This window comes from Pan troglodytes, chromosome 5 (assembly GCF_028858775.2).
Source record: "Pan troglodytes isolate AG18354 chromosome 5, NHGRI_mPanTro3-v2.0_pri, whole genome shotgun sequence".
In the NCBI taxonomy this organism is placed as follows: domain Eukaryota; kingdom Metazoa; phylum Chordata; class Mammalia; order Primates; family Hominidae; genus Pan; species Pan troglodytes.
In genome coordinates, this window is record NC_072403.2 from 159,216,887 (window position 1) to 159,238,546 (window position 21,660).

Sequence of the window (21,660 nt, forward strand, 5' to 3'; positions counted from 1 at the left end):
TCTATACATAGTATGAGTGATTAAATGTTACCTTATGTTTGATCATTTTATATTAAAGTATCTGACATATATTATCTTTTTTCCAGTAACTCTACAAGTATTATATAAGCTAAAGACATCTAAAGTATTTGAAAAGTCAAGAAATAAAGATGACAGGCCAAACACAGACATTGTAGATGAAGATCCATATGCCATTCAGATCATCTCCTGGTGTCCAGAAAGTAGAATGCTGTGCATCGCTGGAGTTTCAGCTCATGTCATTATTTATAGATTCAGCAAGCAGGAAGTAATCACAGAAGTCATTCCGGTAATAACGTCTTAGTTATTTTCATGGTCAAGTTATTTTCATCCACATTTTTAAATTTGTGGATGATTTGGAAGACTTTTTGCAGTCAGTTTTGTGCAGAACTTTTGAAAACACCTTAGTATTTATATTATTATCTCTCTTTTGTAAAAAACAGCATTTTTTGCATATATTTTCACTGATTATTTAAATCCTTAAGTATAGGATATGTTTCCTTTAAGGAAAGCTAATATGAATATGAGTATACTCTAATTTGATATTAACACGAGTACCATACATTCTAAAATAATAATGCACGTTTGTGTGTGTACTCCCTGAGTCAAGAACATTTTCTTTCTTGCTAAATCCTTATTTTTTGAAATCTTGCTAAATTTTTACCTTTAAAAATCTTCTTGCCACTGAAGTTTATGTAAAGTGTGTGTGTATGTGTGTATAAATTGTGATAAAATGAGCAATAATTGCTAAATTTTTACCTTTAAAAATCTTCTTGCCACTGAAGTTTATGTAAAGTGTGTGTGTATGTGTGTATAAATTGTGATAAAATGAGCAATAATTATTAGGAGTAAGTAAACTACCTTACTTTTACAACAGATGCTTGAAGTTCGATTATTATATGAGATAAATGATGTGGAAACTCCGGAGGGTGAGCAGCCACCACCTTTGCCAACACCCGTGGGAGGGTCCAACCCTCAGCCCATCCCTCCTCAGTCTCATCCATCTACCAGTAGCAGTTCATCTGATGGACTTCGTGATAATGTACCTTGTTTAAAGTAAGTTATAAAAAACTACAGAGGAGTTTTGGATATTATCTTTTAATTTATATAAATTGTAAGCATTAGAGCTATGGTAACATTTTCTTTTGATATAGCAAAATGGCATAAGAGTGGTTCTTCCTGTGTTTTGCTATGGTTAGTCCAACTCATTTTTCTATGACATCAAGAGGAATATGATTGCATTTCATGATATTATCCTTAAAATATTAAGGTTTAATCTCCAAACATTCTCGTAAAGCAGCAAGGATCTAACCTGTATATATCGCTCAGTCTTCTAAATCCATCAGTGTTTTTAGTCTTGATTTATATGTAGCTTGGATTTATGTTCCGACTGCTTTCCACAACTCTGAAAATTCTGTTTTTTTAAGTCTTTTAAGACTCAGTTGTTTTCTAATCATTTTCTTTTTCTGAATCTTCACTAGCACCACCATATCTTTATTTAAAACCTTTTATTGTTGCATCCTAAATTTAAATATATCTTGCTTTTATACAGAGATAAATTGGATGAAGTTTTATTTTTTCTGTCCAATTTTTATTATTGAGTGGTTAAAATGTCTAAATGATAGAGGCAGAGAAATAAAACAATGAGTAAGGAGTTAAAATCATTGAAAAAGTACACGAAGACTATGTGATTAATAGTATATTTACAAAGAATTCAACTAGGATAATGACGGAAAGGTGGTTCTGGTAGCACTCAGAGAGATTCAGTAGATTGGTAGAGGGCAAAAGCCAGAGTGTACTAGGTTCAAGGTAGAGAGGGTAGTAAGTAAGAGAAATAATTTGCATTTATTAAAAGGACCAGGCTTTGCACTATTTTACTTTAATCTGCTTGAGTCTCTTCTACTGGTAGATAAATAATTTCTGGGAAGAATGTCTGTGTAATGAATAATGCACTCACACCAAAGATAAAACGGATAGATTTTTTTAATATTACAATCATTTTAAAAATACAGAGTTTTAGAAAATTATATGTTTACAAAACTTGAAGGTCATGTAGTCTAAGCTAGTGGCTCTCATTTGCATATGATTTTGTTCCCTAGGGGACATTTGGAGATGCTTTTAGTAGACACAACATGAGGAAGGGAGATGCTATTGACACTTAGTGGGTAGAGGCCAGGGATGATGGTAAATATTCTACAATGGACAAGGCAGTGCACACAACAAAGAATTACCAGCTCAAAACATCAGTAGTGCCAAGGATGAGAACCTCTGATCCAAACAGTGTATACCCATTGAGGTTAAGCAGCTACATTTCTCAGAAAGGTATCAAGTTTTTCTTTCTCTCCTCTCCCTCTCTCATACCTGTACTAGAATATACACACTTATAACTGTAGTTCTAGCACATGTTTTAACTAGAATGAGACTTGGGAATACAGAATTCTACACTTTTCCCCTTTATTACTTCTTCAATACTACTTTATACTTAAAATTGTAAATGTTCCGTTAATGCCCTTGTTTCTGATTTCAATGTTTTTTTCCCAAGCCCTTTGTTACATTTAATTTTTATGACATACGTAGTACAATTTGTCTTTGGGGCATTTTTTGTAACGTATTTCTATATTTCTGAAATAGTGTTTTCAACTACTGAAGTGACATTTTAACAAAATAACAATTCCATATAAACATACATTATCTTCAACAGAATTAGAATGATTTATTTAATTTGTACTTCATAATTTCTGATGCCTCCAAGTTTTTTAGGCTTGTGGCCAGAGATCCAGCAGTATAAAACATTAAATTCTTTTCCTACCTGAAGAAAAAACACCATCAATGCACTGCTTTCTCATGACAAGATAGGTCAGAGGAAATAGTACTGACAGGAGAAGCAGTACTGTTTGGACCAGAGTGAAAGACCTCTTACCTTGGCTTTCTAGGTTAAAGTTAAAGGCCGGCCTGATAGGTGAGTCTTTGTCCTCTGTTCTTAGAAAGGCCTTTTTTTTCCAGTTTTTTTACTGACTGAAAGAGCAAGGATAATAGTTAAGGCAGCAACCAGCAGCAGCTGTTAAAACCAGCAAACCAAAATGCAGAGTACAACAGTACCCAAATCCATTTTAAAGGTAATACTGACTTCGTTCTACAATTATGAGTTTTCTTTATTGTTCATGGACCTGAGATTATGGTATGGCCATCTTTCTTGTTTGGGAGGACTTTTCATACTTGTGATGGAATGTTATGGCACACTATTAATCTTTTGTAATTATTTAATGGAATGTCACTTAATATAAGAATTCCTTTTAAGCTGCTGGTTAGTCCCAGTAGACAGAGAGTCTCATTAGCCAATCCATTAATGATACATGTGAGGAGAGTCCTTTTTGTTGTTGGCATTAATTGTTATCTTTTGTGTATGGATACACTTTGCCAATCCTGGGATATACACGCAATAACATCTTAACAGTTTTTTCTGAATCCTAAAATAACTAATGACTGATTTGATGGTTTTTTTTCCTTTTGAATATCACTGTGGAACTCTAGGTATTTTTTATAGGCAATTTGTTTTAACTTACTGAATTTAATCAACTTAACGTGATTTTGTCACAGTTTTCTAGAGGGAGCTTCTTTTAAGTTGGTGTTTGTGTCTTCTTAACACCACCTCAGAACTTTGTGACCATCCTTCATTTCTGTCAAGATGTTCTAGACTTGCTTTGAATACTACTTGCCCTCACAGGGTAACAGACCAAAATATGATCTTTAGAAATGTTTGTAACATTATTTTTAATAAGCAGTATATTGTTATAGTAGACCACCTGGTGACAAGAGCTAGAAAAAATGGGGGGGGTTGTTTTTTAAAAAACAGTCATTAAAACTCTTTTATTTTTCATTGAGTTTTTACATTACTATATAATGTAAATAAATAATTTTAAATCTCTTACCCAAACCACTCTTCTCCTATAATTTGATTAGCCTGGAATTATTCCATTTAATATTATTTATCTGTTAACAAAAGTAAGTCCAAAATTGTAGTATTAAAATTACCACTGATAGTAAAACACTAGATGAATAGTAAAATATAACATGACAGCTGTCCTTTAGACCTTTGAGCATATGACAAGTGATGCATAAGGCAATTACATTGTTTTGAGTTACTTTAATAATTTTTCTTCTGTTTTGGTTTTTTGTAGACTAACCTCATGTATAATAAAACTTTATAACAACTAACCTCATGTATAATAAAACTTTATAAATTCATTTTATCTTGAGACTTAATGTATTAAGGGACAGTTCTTTTTGGAAGTAGCGTTTGGTGTCAGATAGAGGTAAACTGCCCTGTCAGTATGTTTTATAAAATGGATGGAACTTTGAAGCAGTTCAGACTTTAAAGACACACATAGGAGATTCAGCCAGAGTCCTGTCACCTGTAATTGCTTACTAGAATCTACGAAGGAGCCCAGTAATTATACTTCTCTTTACCTATCTGGATTCTTTTTTTTTTTTTTTTTTTTTTTTTTTTTTTTTTTTTTTAAAGAGACAGGGTCTCGCTCTGTTGCCCATGCTGGAGTACAGTGGTGTGATCACAGCTCACTGCAGCCACGACCTCCTGGGCTCAATCAGTCCTCCCAACTCAGCCTCCCATGTAGCTGGGACTACAAGCGCACACCACTATGCCCAGCTAATTTTGTAGTTTTTTATAGAGGTGGGTTTTCGGCATGTTACCCAGGGTGGTCTCAAACTTGGAGGCAATCTGCCTGCCTCGGCCTCCCAAAGTGCTGGGATTACAGATGTTAGCCACTGTGTCTGGCCCCCATCTGTATTCTTAACACATTAAGAAATAAAATAATTTCAGATGGTGACTAAAAATATCACCTTAATTATTGTCAAAGGTAAAGATGCCAACTAGCACAAGAGCCAGGTAGGTTTCCTGGTACTGACTGACCTGTATACAGAGATAGCCTTATCCTCCCAGTCATGGCAGTATTAAGAACACTGCCTTTGCAGCAGCAGAAAAGAAAATGCATCCCCTGGGCAGACTTGCTCCCAAATGAACACAGGTTGAGGGGAAAATGAGAGGGCTACATTAATTATTTCCATATTTACCGGCTACATAGGGACTCTACCATTCCTGGGATAGAGTTAGAAAGAGGGTAGAGAGAAGCCCAGGAGTTCCACTGACACTCAAGAAAATACAACAGATGTGGAGAAGCAGTCCTGCTAATTTGAGTGTGTGTGTGTGTGTGTTTGTGTGTGTGTGTGTGTACACATGCTTGATTTTTGTTTTTGGCAGCCATGGGGGGTGGTTTGGCTGGTCACATAAATGCAAATTCTTACTAACTTTAATAGATAATGTTATATATTGTTACATCAAGTTATACATTTAAATTACAACATTACTTAAAATTTTAAGTATTGATTTTTAAAATTAGAAATATAAACAAATCGTAGTAAAAAATATCATAAAGTAATGGCTCTATTGATACAGTTATGGTTATTTTGATCCTTTTTCTGGATTTTAGAGAAAACCCAAGAACAAGAACGCATGGGAAGATTGTAAACATAGGGATTGCATGATAACTATTTCCTTTTCTTCAGCCATTATCTTAAAATTAATTTGTTAGTAATAATAATTCTCTAGTATTACCTTACTAAAGGACCAATTTTTGGAGACAGAGTCATGAGAGAGATAACTAGTCTTTTAGTAGAATATTGTACAAGCTAGTGAAAGACATAAAGTACAAGTTTTGGACATTTTTGTCTAAAATCTATATATTAGTGATTTTTTAAAAAATCACAAACAACTTATACCTCATTTTTTTCTTTTAATAGTCTTCAAATAAATGCAGGTATTTATTAACTTCACATTGTTTTAGTCCACAGTCCTAGAGGCCAGTTTCTTAAAGTAAGAAGTACAACAAAAATTGATGTTAAAATATAATATTGAGGCTTTTTTCATATAAAATGCCTTTGTTTACAATTGGTTTATTTGAAGAAACATTTTAAAAGCAACTGTTTAAGACCAAGGAAGGGGAGTGATTGAGACCAGGAGTTCAAGACCAGTCTGGATTAACATAGTAAGATACCATCTCTACAATAAAGTTTTTTAAAAAATTAGCCAGGTGTGGCGACATCACCTGTAGGCTGAAGTGGGAGGATTGCCTGAGCCCAGGAGTTCAAGGTCACAGTGAGCTATGATCATAGCTGCACTCCAGCCAGGGTGACAGAGTGAGATTCTGTCTCTTAAAAAAAAGAGGTAAAAAAGAAAAGGCAGCCGTTTGACTTGTTTCTTTTAGCAATGAAATTTTATGTTTTTGAATTATTTTTATTGTCCCTTTGCAAGGTACTTGCTCAAACAATCATTTTGAAACTGTGAGGCTCTACGCATCACTTTAACATTTAAAATACATTTGTACAAATTATGGAACTCTAAAAAACTTTTTCCTTAAAAAGTAAACAAATCAACTTGAATATATTAAAAACATTAAAATTATACCATAACCATTTAGAATAAAGCATAACACCCTCTTCCCATTTCATATTTTTAAAATGTAACTTACCTGCTTTCATTTCTTGGCTTAGGTTTCTCATCCTTTACCATTTTGCATCACATTTGGCTGCCTTTTTATTTTTACTAAAGAACGTTTTTTTGTTTCCTTATACTAACTAAAATAAGAATTCCATGAGTTCTGTGTGTCCTGGTCACTTAAATCTTAAATGTGCCCATATATGTACTTCTAAAATTATCCCTGGAATGCCTGGTTCTGCTCTTGAGAATTTGTCGTGCACATTTAATATGCCAGAGGGAGGGAGGACACTTCCTTGACCCTAACCTTCTATACCTAATTCACAGAAGTAGAAGATAGACCACTCAGACCCTTCAGTCTACTCCTGTGTCAAGGCTGACTCTGGGAAGAAATGAAATGCCTCAGTTGTTACTCTGTCACTTGAGATGGAGAGCTGTAGCTGATTAGTGGGTATTTCCCTAAGAATAATTCAGAAATTTTGCATCAGCCAGTGTAGAGTTCTGAATGCATTGCCTTGCAAACCTTGACCAGCCAGAAGTGAACTGTAGCTCAATTCGTATAAGCAGTGCCCTCAGTGATTCACATTTACCCTGAAGTCTGAACAACTTTTGCTGTTTCCGAGCATGTATGTCATCAAAACACGAGGTGCCATGGTCTTCCACATTAGAAATACCAACTAAATTATTCAGAAGGGTTCTTACCTCTGAGTTTGGTGGCAGGAAATTCAACATCGAGTAGTCTTCCTGCTGTTCTCTCACACACTGTCATTTCAAGGCAGAAGCCTTAAGAATTGCTGAAGTAACCAGGCTTTGCATATGTTTTGCTACAGCAATTACTAGGCAAAGAGTTGTGCAATCAAAAATGTTTTTAACTTAAAGTCATAGTAGGGTTTTTTTACAATAAAAGCAGTCACACACTAAAATTGTTCACATTTTTTTAAAAAATGTGTCTTTCAAGTACACTTGAAGTTTTCTGGTACAAGTATAGCAGGTATTGTTTCAGAAGGTCTCACACTCTTTTAAACCCCTCTTTATCTCTTCCTTTCTAAAATCCTAATGACAAGTTTAGTTCAGCATGGATTTAACTATTCATGAGGTTTGGGAATAGGTAGTCATACCTGCTGACTAGTTTCACTTGTAGTTCTCTACCATCATCTCAAACTTAACCCCATGGTCTCCTAAAACTACCTCTTTATCCCTCCCTCCCTCCCTTCCTTCTATCTGATTGTACATTCACTGTTTCTTCTTTTCTTCCTCTACCCTACCTCTACTCAACCTCCAATTCATTCAGTAAATATTGAGTACCTCTTTTGTGCCAGTGTTAAAAATATTAATAGCTGCAAGGTTTCTGCCTTCCTGAAATGTAAAGCCTTGTCTGTTCTTACTCAATTAATGTGTTTCAATCTCCCTTTTTCTTGTTTCACATCAGAATCACAGGAACTTCCCAATTGGTGTCCCTGTTCTACTTCGTCTTACCTATGTTCACCAAATTAATCTTCCCCAAATATTTCTTATTAACCTTCATTGGCCTTTAATTATTCTTTTTTTTTCTTCTTTTTTTTTTTTGGAGACGGAGATCTCACTCTGTCGCCCAGGCTGGAGTGCAGTGGTGCCATCTCAGCCCACTGCAACCGCTGCCTCCCAGGTTCAGGCGATTCTCCTGCCTCAGCCTCCCGAGTAGCTGGGATTGCAGGTGCTCACCACCACACCTGGGTAATTTTTGTATGTTTAGTAGAGACGGGGTTTCGCCATGTTGGCCAGGCTGGTCTCGAACTCTTGACCTTAAGTGATCTGCCCACCTCGGCCTCCCAAAGTGCTCTGATTATAGGTGTGAGCCACTGCACCCAGCCTGTCTTAATTCTTTAATAATGAAAATATATTACCTTTGTCTAATTTGACCATCTACAAAGTACTTTTCATAGGCAGTCACAATTTCCTCACATTGTGACTAGGTAGTAATAGTCCCACTTTCTAGGTGAAAAGACAGCTGGTGAGTAACAGAATCAGTACTCAAAGTCCACCTTGCTGAGAGTTCTTTCTACCAACATCAAACCTTTGTGGACAGGACTTGAAGACCCTCTAAAGTCTGGCCCTGGCCTGTCTTGCTGTCTTCTCACTTTTACTACACACTCCTACCACTGTGGCCAAACTTAACACTTATCAATCCTTGAACATGGGTTTTCTGTCTGTGTTCTGCAAGAGCATTTTTTGTAGCATTATCCAGCAATTATTTAAAAAGAGTCTCTGCGAACAAAAATACTGTCACCTCAAAGTCAAGGTAGATTTGTTTTACAGTGAAAGTAGGTGCACACACACACACATAAATTGCTCATATTTGTTTTAACTCATTTTTTAAACTTGTTTTTGGACAGTTTTTCATTATGTTACTTCATGTTTTTAAGTTTTGTGGGGGTTTTTTTGTTTTTTTTTGTTTTTTTTTTTTTTGAGACAGAGTTTCGCTCTTGTTGCCCAGGCTGGAGTACAATGGCGCGATCTCGGCTCACTGCAACTTCTGCCTCCCGGGTTCAAGCGATTCTCCTGCCTCAGCCTCCAGAGTAGCTGGGACTACAGGCACACACCACCACGCCAGGCTAATTTTTGTATTTTTGGTAGAGACAGAGTTTCACCATGTTAACCAGGATGGTCTTGAACTGACCTCAGGTGATCCGCCCTTCTCGGCTTCCCAAAGTGCTGGGATTACAGGCGTGAGCCACTGCACCCAGCCATTTTTAAACCTGCTTTTCTAACTTACATTTTTTTCTAACTTGGTTTGTTTTTCTCTTCTTAATCCTTGGACTGCCGCTTCTCTTCATCTTTCTCCCCAGCCCTCCCTGCCTTCTTTCCTTTCTCCCTCTTCTTCCTCCTCACCTCTTATTTTCTCCTTTTCCTTCACCCCTGCTGTCCTCCCCCACTTTATATGTAGAGTTTGCATATGAGTTATTTTTGTTAATTACGTACTTAGTCCCTCCAACTAGGTTAAATGCTTCTAGAAAACAGGATTCTGATTTTTATATATTTAAGTATCTAGTATCGTTTCATATAAAAAGTTATTTATAATCATATAGGCCAATAGTTGAAAATGGTTTAAAGATACCATGTTTTCTTTTATTTTAGAGTTAAAAACTCACCACTTAAACAGTCTCCAGGTTATCAAACAGAACTAGTTATTCAGTTGGTTTGGGTGGGTGGAGAACCACCACAACAAATAACCAGCCTGGCAGTCAATTCTTCCTATGGACTGTAAGTATAAGTTACGTTTTTTTCTAAGTCTCTTCATAGTATTCCATATGTCATTTTGTTTTTAAAAATAGAAAGGATGGTCTTTGTTATATCGTCACCTAAAATGGCATTCTGTAATTTTGATTTCAGACGAAATTCACTGTTTATTTGGAACATAATTTCATTCTGAATAACTTACTTTGGGTATGCATGCAGTATTTCCTGATGTAAAGTTAAACGCCTCATGGACCAATAAATTATTTGTGATGAAGTTTTAAAGTCAGTATATCCTCTCCTAAATATATTCCCAGATATAATTTTCTTATTAATAATTACTATAATGGAAATCTAACAATATGAACCCAGAAAACTGTTATAAAACTGATTTTTGTAAATGTTGAAGTGTAGTTGTGTAATTTTTCTTTCTACTTCCAATTAACTTGTATAAATTGTAAAAGCATGACAATAATTAATATTCATTTATACTATAGTATACTGTTTTATTTATCAATTCATGCCTTCAGCCATATAGTGTTAATTATACATATTTTATTACAATATGATAGACTTATAAAGCATTTGTTATTTTCTTGTTTCAGAAATCAACACTGCAGTGTAAGAAACTGCTTCCTAACTGTTCAGTCCCAGAGCTATTTATCATGTGTAGTTCATTGTCTCCTTGCTTGATGCTAGCCCTAGGGACTCATTCATTTTTTTTCTTGCTGGTAGCTCCCACCACCTATTCTGTCTCTTGCAGCTGTACAGTTAGCCCTCTGTATCCACCTATTTTATCCATGGATTCAACCAACTGTAGATGAAAAATATTCAGAAAATATAACCAAAAAACAATACAACAATTTAAAAAAATTTTTAAATACAATATAAAAACTATATAGCATTTCCATTGTATTAGGTATATGTAAATAATCTCAAGATGATTTAAAGTATATGGGAGACTGTACATTGGTTACATGCAAATTTTATGCCATTTTATATTGAGGACTTGAACATCCGCAGATTTTAGTATCTGTGGGGGGTCCTGGAACCAAGCTTCTGAAGAAACCAAGGGACAACTGTACATCAAACTAACACTGGCTACAGTCTGAGATAGTCTTCTTTCATATCTTTTATTTGCTGCCACACAATGTAAGAGCACAAACTTTCTTCTTTTAAATATTTATTTTCCACAACCATAAAGAAAACATAGGAAATGAGAAAAAGAACCAATAGGAAGTTTCAAAGGAATCTATTACAGACCTCACTAGGCTTACAGTTGTATTTTGTTTGGCCCTTTCTGTGTATTTTTAGAATTTTAATTAGTTACCAAGACTATATAAATCCATACTTAGAGCTCCAACTTAAAAATCTGATTATGTGGCCGTGTCCATGTTTCTCCATGGCAGCTTCATCTGGAACTGAGTTGAAGCTTTTCCTCATTAGATGTGCCATACAATCTTAAGTAACCATGGTGCTTACATGTCCTCTTTTACTTAGTTATATAGCTCTCTATACATGTCAGTTTTCCATTCCTGGCTTAAATGATCTTAAAAGAATAAATTTCCTTTATTCATAGTTGATTGGTTTATAGTTCCTGACTCATAATTGAGAAGGTATTTAGAACACCCCAAAGGGCCTCCAAGATGTATGCTTTCTACTTTTTATTCTTGACTTGAATGATTACCAAAACTTACCCCAAAGTATAATCTCCTACTTTCCTAATAGAAGGGAATGTCTCCCACCCATGAAGAGCTCAAAATGCCCCCAAGGTAGAAAAATAGATGTTGCATTGTGAGATGTGAGAGATTTATATCTCTGATCAAGTTTCAACTCCTATGCCAAATATTTTTATAAATAATGCAGTTGGTTGATTTAGTGATATTAAATAATGTCTGCAGAAGATCTAAACAGTTCCATGAGTAGGCATATGTAACCTGTATTTCAGTTCCTATAGTTGTCTTTTGTTTCAAAGAATTTTCTGAAAGACCCACCATGCTTCTTTCTTCAGCCTTATAGACTGTAGTACATTTTCTTGGAATTATTTGTTTGTGCTAAAATGTTTGTTATTTTCCTATTCCCAGGGTGGTTTTTGGCAATTGCAATGGCATTGCTATGGTTGACTACCTCCAGAAAGCAGTGCTGCTCAACCTGGGCACTATTGAATTATATGGCTCTAATGATCCTTATCGGAGAGAACCCCGATCTCCTCGTAAATCTCGACAGCCTTCAGGAGGTAAAAAGAAAAGAAAAGAAAATCCTGAGCTTTAGGATTTCTGTAAATGCTGGCTTACTTTTGTGAATATAAGTATTATAGTTAGGTAAATAGCTTTCCCGATTTAGTCTGTATATATAAACTGCCAAAAACTAGCAAAAGTTGTGAGTCTTATTTTTGTTTTCTATAGTTGTGGTTTTGCTTTTTCTTTTGAGACAGGGTCTCACTCTGTCACCCAGACTGGTGTGCAGTAGTGCCTTCACTGCAGCCTTGACCTCTTGGGCTCAGGTGATCCTCCCACCTCAGCCCTCTGAGTAGCATAGGCACATGCCACCATACCCAGCTGGTTTTTTGTATTTTTTATACAGATGGAGTTTTGTCATGTTGCCCAGGTTGGTGTCAAACACCTGGACTCAAGCGATCACCTGCCTCAGCCTCCCAAAGTACTGGGATTACAGGCCTGAGGCACCACACCCAGCCTGTTTTTCTTTTTAATATTCTAGGATTTTATTGCACATTGAGAAAGAACCACAGGATCAAACTTTTCAGCTAAAATATAATGACAGGAATATTTGTATAATTATTATATTAAAAAAGTTACTTTGTAAGTTTTTGCTCCTTTTCATTGTTTGGTTTTTGTAAGACCAATGATTTATTGTTTAAACCATTTAATTCAAAGGAATCATTCCCATGTGGGAAAAAAAGGAAAATGCAAAAGTAAATTTTATTTCTTTGAAAATATACCATTCTTAGATAGCTTTGATTAAATGTAAGCCCACACTCATTGAGAATTCTCTTTATAGAGTTCTTTTATGTTTGCTAGGTAATTAGTCTTAATTTTAAATGTTCTACTGTAATACCTCAAGGTACACATGTATACTTAGCTATATATACCAGTACTTCTTGCCCTTTTTTAATTTCATGACACACACAAAAAGATGGCATTTGATATATGGCACACAGGGTACACTAATGAGACTTCCAGTTGTAACTGGCCTGCAGGATCCAGTTTCCCCAGGGCCTGTCCTGCCCAGCTGGACCAGAGATTGAGGGCAACCTATTTGAGGCATACTTAACTCATTTGCAGAATACCAGTGTGTATTGAAACACCGTTTGGGAAGCTCTGGTCTGTACTTCCTAACTCAGTCCCCTCTGAATTAAAATTCATCCTGCAAATCATTTTTCAGTTGTGTTCGGTACCTTATTAACTAATACTGCAAATTTTACAATTCATGGGGGGAAAAATGAGGGGATATAGACCTTTCTGTTACTTTGGCTTGATGATTGAATTTTTCTTTCCAAAGTTTTGTTTTTCCATTTTTTTTAATGTGATCATTTTGTCATGTAATATCTTCAGCAGAGATTGTTGTCCCAACCATACCATTCTAGTATTTTTGTCTCCTTTTATTTCTTCCGCTTTTCATTGCTTCACTAAGGTGTGCTGATTGTGACTTCTTGCATGTGCGGCCTTTCTAGCTTATATTCTGAATCTATGAAAAAACTACGTTCTTCTTTTTTAAGTAAGTCATTTATGCCTTGGCATGTTTGTTCTTTGTAAAATCATTGGGAGTTTTTGTGTTCATTTTTAAAAGAGCTTATTAAAACATTCTATGTCTAAAACACTGTACTCATTACTTAGATTCATCTCATGACATGTATATGAAAACAGCTATTTAAATACTTGTGCCCCAATTCTATTTCTTTGTAAAGCCAAGATACTAATATTTAATGCTAGAATGTTAGAAAATTATCATGATAGAGAAGAAATATTTTTTGAAGATAAAACCTTTAGTTTATTTTACAAATGTGGTAAAAATTTCACTATCCATAAAATTAACCCCTTTTCTCCATTATACCTTATACTAGCTTATGTAAAATTGCTAGAAATTAAATGCCTCGATTTATCCAAGGATAGAGACTGATTTTTACCATCTAATTTTAAAAATACTTTTTAAAATTTATATTTTATTTATATTATTTTAATATTATATTTATATTATTATTTGCTTTATTTTGTTATTGAAGAATTAGCTATTTAGGCACAGGAGAACTATTGGAGTTTTTCTTTATTAGTTTAAGATATTTACTCATTGTTATGTCTCGCTTTGTCAATATTTAGGGTTGTGTTTTAAATAAAAATTAAAATTATATTAAAGTATGTTTTAAAATAACATCTTAAGAATATTTCTGACTGTGATCCCCCCAAATGTATAAATATTTGAAATAAAATTAAATATAGAATGATTGGTATAAAAATTCTTTGTCATGATGTAAAAAATAATATTCTTCCTAACACATGTATTTTATAACATGTTCTTAGGTGTAGACCAAATATCATCAATTTGTTCTTCAGGCTTTTTTTTTTTTTTTTTTTTTTTTTTGAGACGGAGTCTCGCTCTTTCGCCCAGGCTGGAGTGCAGTGGCGCTGTCTTGGCTCACTGCAAGCTCCGCCTCCCGGGTTCACGCCATTCTCCTGCCTCAGCCTCCCGAGTAGCTGGGACTACAGGCGCCCGCTACCACGCCCGGCTAATTTTTTTTGTATTTTTAGTAGAGACGGGGTTTCACCGTGTTAGCCAGGATGGTCTCGATCTCCTGACCTCGTGATCCGCCCGCCTCGGCCTCCCAAAGTGCTGGGATTACAGGCGTGAGCCACCGCGCCTGGCCTCTTCAGGCTTTTTTAAAAGAACAGTTTGGAGAATTTTTTTTGTTTTGCTACAAATAGATGCTGATATATTTTTATAAAGAATGTAGTTCACATGAATTTTAAGACAAAACTGTTTAGGCTAAGTTTAAATGTGTCATAGCTGTATTACAATACAGTTGCATTATTGAGTAAAATATAGGCTGTGTTTTCGTAATAAAAATTCTAAAACTGTCACAAGGACAAACAGTAATGAAGTATTTCAGCTACCCGTATATCTGCTAAAAATCTGATTCTACTAAAAATGAACTGTAGGATAATATATATATTTTGCTGGTCATTTTATCATTCAGTAGAATGATAAAACTACTAATGATTGTGTGTATATTAAATATACTAATGATTGTGTGTATATTAGTAGAAAGCAGAGCTAAGTAACTTTGAGTGCTACATTAAGAAGAATCATTTTTCTCTCTGGAAAGTATGAAAGCTATTATAATAATAAAGAGAAACTAAATCCTAAATTCCTTTATGTAAATGAGGCAGACCAAGCAATAATAAAAAAGAATATCAAGATAATTGGTGAATTTAAAAGGGATCCCCAGTTGGTGAAGGTCAAACATTTTACATTTCAGCTGATTTGAGGCACTAATTAGTCAGAATTCTAGAATGAGTTGCTATGTGCATATAGAAAATAGAAATGATCAATAGAAGTCAGCAGAAGTTCACTAAAAGTAAGTTGTAGCAAAATCCATTTTACTTTTTTAATCTGGTAACTACATTGATGACTTATGGCAGCCTGTTGACATAATGTTGCCTAAAGTTAATGAGTTATTGATAATTACTTTTACGGTACTTTTGTGAACCAGACAGGTAGAAGTGACCTAAATACCTAGTTCAGTTTAATGATGGAAAGATTGCTTAAATCAAGAGTCAGCAAACTATTGTCTGTAGGACAAACCCAGCCTAGTGCCTGATTTTGTAAATACAGTTTTATTGGAAAAATACCATGTTTATTTGTTATGTGTTGTCTATAGCTGCTTTTGTGCTGCAACAGAACAGCTGAATATTTGGTTTTGGCTGAAAAAGCCTGAACTATTTATTACTTGGATCTTTACAGAAAACATTTGCCAGCCCTCTCAATTAAACCATGGTACTGGATTAATGTGTAGTCTAATTACCTTGATGTAGTGTGCCTCAGTTAACGGATATATTGTGTTGAATAACATAGGATTATGTTTTGTTGAATATTTTAAATAGTAAATGTAGCTTCCTGTCTGGACTTTTGAAAGAGAAGATATGCTTATAAGAAGGGTCACTGTTTAAGGGGGAGGTAGGTGTTGCATTTGATGGCAGAGTAACAACTCAAAAAGATAATTTATAGGTAGAAACAGTAAATTTAAACCAAAGAAATGAGATTTATCAGCAATACATGTTGAGTCCTGAGTTTAGGTTATAAAGATTGATTGTTTACATATAGAACAGAAAACACAGTGAAACATAATTGGAGATTTTGTTTAAGCACATCTAAGTTTAAATCTCTGCTCTTTTTAAAAGTTTGTGATACTAGAAAGGATATTTCTCTGAAGCTCAGTGTCCTCATTTATAAAATGAAGGTGGTGACTCCCTCATAAAGTTGGTGTGATTATTAAGTGAGAGGACACATGTGGCATACCTAATCATGTGAGTGAACATTGCTGGCATTCAGGTGGTTGTTTTGTTACTGTTGACCACAACTTCGTATGTGCCAGTAATGTGGCAGAACTGCTGAATATATTAATGTGAGAAGTTTAGAACAGTTAAAATTACAGTTCTATGTTTATGTTGTATTTTCCCCTCATTTTTAAATCAGGGCATTATAAAAAGCAGATTTTGTCCTAAAGCATGCAGAGCTTTTCTACCAGTAAAAAAAAAAAAACAAAAACACAGAACTCTAAGAGTGGCAATTAAGTGGACCATTTCTATAAGTAATTAGGTTTTTGTTCCTATATAAAATGCCTACAACACTCAGTGCCTCAGTTTCTTCTTCTGTGAAATGAGAATAATACTATCTACTTCATTTGCTGCTGTTAGGGTTAAATGAATTAAGCACTTAAAACCATATCTGGTACATAGTAAGTATTCAGTAAATGTCACTTAAGACCACTTAGCTAATTGGGTTGAGTGAGATAGGTTTGAACAGAGCCTAGGTAGCTGTATTGCTAGGAATATTTGTTGAAGGGATTCTGGCAGTAACAGAGGGGATGGATTAAGTTACATGCTATGAAATTCTTTCACATGTATTCACTCAACCATTCAACAGATATTGAGGCTTCCATGTGCTATGCACCATTATAGGCAGCAAAACAGACAAAATTCTCTACCCTCATGGAACTCATGTTCAACTGAAAGAGACACACACTTAAGAAGATAAGTAATATACAGTAGATTACATTAATAGTGCCGAGGGGAAAAGTACTTGAAGGAGGATTTGAAATATCAATGATGGAGTGTTAAATTTAAAATAAAATAGAGTGTCTAGATGATTTCAGGTTTAAAGGACGTGAGAGAGCTATTATCCATGAGGATGTCTGGGAAAAGAGTCAGTCAAACAAAAAACATTTCATACAAGAGAACAAGCACAATTTGCTCTGAAGCAGTACACCTGGTGAGTTCAAGGAACAATGAGGAGTCAGTGTGGCTGGAGAAGAGAGAGTACCAGTGGTGGGCAAGTCAGTGAAAGCAGCAGATAGTCTGAGAGGTAACAGGATACAGTATACTGTAGGATCATCTACATCACCCAACCAAGTAGGGTTGGACTTTGACTTTTACCCTGAGTGAGATGAAGGCACTGAATGGATTTTTAGCTTATTTAACAGTTGTTTAATTTAATATCTAAACTAAATCCTCTCTATCCACATTCTGTAATTCAACTCCTAAATGTTTCTTCCTAAGCCTTTTTAAGAATGATAACTATATCATATAAGTTTAAGAACTTTTTTAGTCAGTAAGTTCAGTAATTATTATATCATAAGGACCCTCAACTCAAACCTCAAAGTGGTTTCCCCTAAGTATAATCTTTAGTAGCAGTTGACAAAAATACCAAGGGGGTAAAATTTCAAATTTGACCATTTTTATTCAGTACTAGTCACGTCATAAAACTAGAGTGTGTTCTCACTACTGTTTAGAGATCCTCTTAGTGTTCTATCAATAAAGAGTACGTGTATATAAACAAATATTTTGTCAAAGATTAAATGCATACCTATAATTACATCTATCATCTTAGAACTGTAAAAACCAGGTTTTCTTCCAGGACCATTAGTTTGATGAAGATTTTTTTTAAAACTACTAATTCTCAGGCTGGGCATGGTGGCTCACACCTGTAATCCCAGCACTTTGGGAGGCCTAGGTGGGTGGATCACTGGAAGTCAGGAGTTCGAGACCAACCTGGCCAACATGGTGAAACCCCATCCCTACTAAAAATACGAAAAAATTAGCCAGGCATGGTGGGGCGTATCTGTAGTCCCAGCTACTTGGGAGGCCGAGGCAGGAGAATCGCCTGAACCCAGGATGCGCAGGTTGTGGTGAGCTGAAATTGCACCACTGCACTCCAGCCTGGGCGACAGAGGGAAACTCCGTCTTAAAAAACAAACAAAAAATATGACTAATTCTCATTCAAGAACTTCCTATCTAATGAAAAAAACTAATATGTGCCTCAAAATGGGAAACTTTTCTTAGAAGCTGAATTCAGTACTCATGTTCTCAGGAAATGTTACTTTGAAAGCTTTCTCAGTGACTGTTGGAAATGTGACATCATGTCTTTTACCAAAGTAATAGAAAAGCAGATACTGGTGATACATACACATCCTGTTCATCGATGTGACACCTGACTTCTGAGGCTTGGACATGTAACTCCTTGCCCAGCTAGTCCAAACTCTTGATGTGTTTTTGTTTATTTATAATGTTTAGACAATTTGCAGGGGTTTTTATAACGTCAATCACCAGGCAAATTTATAACATATTGTTTACTTTGTATTTTATCATAGATTATATTTTTATTTGTTTTAACTGATGAGTGCTGTATTAGTTTGAGGTATTTTAATATAAAATGTTTCTATCTCAAACCCAATGTGCATGGTATCAGTACCACAGTCTGTTAATTTATTGGGTTCTTTTAAATGGACAATAGTTAAATGTGTACTATAAATAAAAGACAAAACTGCACTTACATAAATGTATGGGTTGATTTGTTTTTTGTTTTTGTTTTGTAGCTGGTCTGTGTGATATTAGTGAAGGGACTGTTGTTCCAGAGGATCGCTGCAAATCTCCAACCTCTGGTAATTTGTTTTTTTTTTATTTCATTAATAATTATGATTCTACAAAATCCAAGATAGCATACTAGTGTACATTTTGATAGATATGCATTTAAAATACATCTACGAAAACTTTTGTGTCATGTATTTAGTCTTAAAATCTTAACTGCATTCTTTGAATTCTGATTAAGTGGAAAGAAATGTAGCTTGTGCTAAATAAAAATCCAAAACTTTACCTGCTGAGAATCATGTAATTGTTTATTTAATGTTCTTATATTTACACCTTTTTTAGAGAAAATATATTTTACTCCTTGCCATTGGATCAAATGTCTTAGTTATCTACAATCTTTAAATGTTATGAAAAATGTTTAACACTTATAATCTAATCATGAGTGTAGACAATTAGAATAATTATAGACTAGTTGTATGTATTTTTATTTATGATGAAAATAGTTTCTGATATATTTATAGCTGTATTAAAGCAGTTCTCATTTCTTATCTATAAATGGGTCTTTATGTAACCTGTGTGTATATTAACATTTCAACAGAATATTATTTTTATTATCTTTGGAGACCTCTTAAAATTAAGAAGATCTTGAATTTATTTTATTTTGGTGGGTTGATCCTTTTCTAATCCTTCATAAAGTTAATATTATTCACCAGTTTTCTAGTGAAGAGATCATTCTTAGCATAAGTAACACTGTTGTTAAGACAGGTTTTGATCCTTCCATAGCTGGTATACTACATCAGAAACAATTGTAAGAATGGGAAATATTGAGAAGGGTATTTTGTTTTACTCCCTCACATTTTAGTGTAATATTTTATTATATCTAAGACTGCAAAAGCTTTTATGTTTGCCTTTTACAATTGCATTTTCCTGATACTAACTAGTCGATTATTTCTTAAAGTTAAAATGTACCTATGCATTTTCTGACTTTCTTGTTCTTTAAACTTCATATTTAAATTTATTCATTAAACTAATAAAACATATGGAGGAATTGGTCACATAATTATTACCTCATAAGGTTTAACATTGGTAGAATTAAGTTTGAATGAATAATATGAAGCAGGAGCTGTTTTCTGTCTCCTAGGACTGTTTATTTCTGAATTTGGAATTTAGAATTGTAATATCTTTTAGTTCTTACTTTTCTTCTAACTACATAAAATAATGTTCTGACCTTCTCATCTTCCCCAAAATCGGTAAATGCATTTGTCAGTATGTTAAGGATATAAGCCAGGGTGAACAATTTGGACATGGAACATGTGATATATTACACTTAAATATATTAAATACCATGGGAGATGGGTTTTAATAAGATTCAGCCCAAATAAATTAGTATTCCTTTTTATCCTAGGCCAGACTTTCAAAAAGTGGATACATCTAGCCCTTTGAAATAAACGTGATATTTGTAGATAAGTATATATTCAAATCTAAGTATATGAATATAAAAAGTAGCCGGGCGAGGTAGCAGGCGCCTGTAGTCCCAGCTACTCGGGAGGCTGAGGCAGGAGAATGGCGTGAACCCCGGGGGGCGGAGCCTGCAGTGAGCCGAGATCGCGCCACTGCACTCCAGCCTGGGCGACAGCGAGACTCCGTCTCAAAAAAAAAAAAAGAAAAAAGAAAAAAAGAAAAAGTAAATAAAGGTTAAAAACCCTGTAAATTCTCAAAACAGAGAAACTCAAACATGGTTCAGCATTTTCAAATATATTTTGCTCTTTGGTCCATGTGAAAAGGAAAGTAATAGAGAAGTTCATATGTCCTTAGATATTTCATTGTTTCTATCTCAGCATGTTTGAAATGCAAAGTAAAAATTGCGACTTTAAAAAATCATTGATAAGTCATCTATTCTTATCATTAGATATAGAAACCTTTGTTTAGTCTTTGATTATGTTCTGAAAAACATAGGAATTCTCTGAGACATTATGTCGGTTTCTACATATCAGGAAATACTGTTTTTTTACAAAAAGTCAAACTTTAATAGGGAATAGTTGTTTCAGATAGCAGGAGATAGCAGTTATGCACAACTAGTAAGAGCGTTACAGTAGAAACTAGAGTAATATTCTGGAAAACTAATATAAATAATTTTGACACTGCATTTTTATAGCTTGTGTGTGTCTTTCTCAACTTGTCCATGTAAAAATTGTTAATAGTAATTTTTGCCATCTATTATGGGTTAATTGTCTTACTCTGTATATTTTTAACTTTTTTTAACCTTCATTCCTGTTAACATTCTAATAGGAAAATAAAGAAATAATTTATTATTACCCCTTTGGCCAACACATGCAAATTCTACTACTTCGCGGTTGTCAAAAAAGAATAACAGATGGGATGAATTTGAAGTTAATCAAAAGAACCACAAGGGGATCATGTTTTAAAAAACATAAAAATTAGTAATTAAATTACAAGCCTCAAATAGTTTCCACAATGAGAATGATATAAAGAGGTAAAATAGTTGAGTGATGCATTATAGATTATTAAAACCGATATAGCTAATATAAAATAAGTTGGTATTTATGGGAAAAGAAGAAATGTATAAATTGATTGGGAATTAAAATGAGTCTCTTGTAAATATTAAGTAGAAGACCAATATAGAAATATAAAGTAGCCATATGCCTTTATCAAAACCAGTAAGTTAATTTAAAATAATTCATATATGAAGGGAAACTTTTTAGAAAACCTTTTAAATCTCATAATCAAGATTTGTGATCTCAGCTGTTTAGTTAATTAAAATCAAAGCTATCTTCAGAAATCATCATGAGAAAAATCCAT

The 21,660-nt window shown here is 34.4% G+C and overlaps 1 protein-coding gene across 3 annotated transcripts in view; it reads left to right on the plus strand.

Annotated features, from left to right (window-relative positions):
- Positions 1-21,660, plus strand: part of STXBP5 (syntaxin binding protein 5) — a 185,580-nt gene that overhangs the window by 110,390 nt on the left and 53,530 nt on the right. For all 3 annotated transcript variants that reach the window (XM_003311531.7, XM_016956444.4, XM_003311530.7), the window contains exons 15-19: positions 87-307; positions 896-1,074; positions 9,644-9,769; positions 11,827-11,978; positions 18,849-18,914. In XM_003311531.7, the coding sequence (XP_003311579.1) occupies positions 87-307; positions 896-1,074; positions 9,644-9,769; positions 11,827-11,978; positions 18,849-18,914 (744 nt within the window). The remainder of the gene's footprint in view (positions 1-86; positions 308-895; positions 1,075-9,643; positions 9,770-11,826; positions 11,979-18,848; positions 18,915-21,660) is intronic.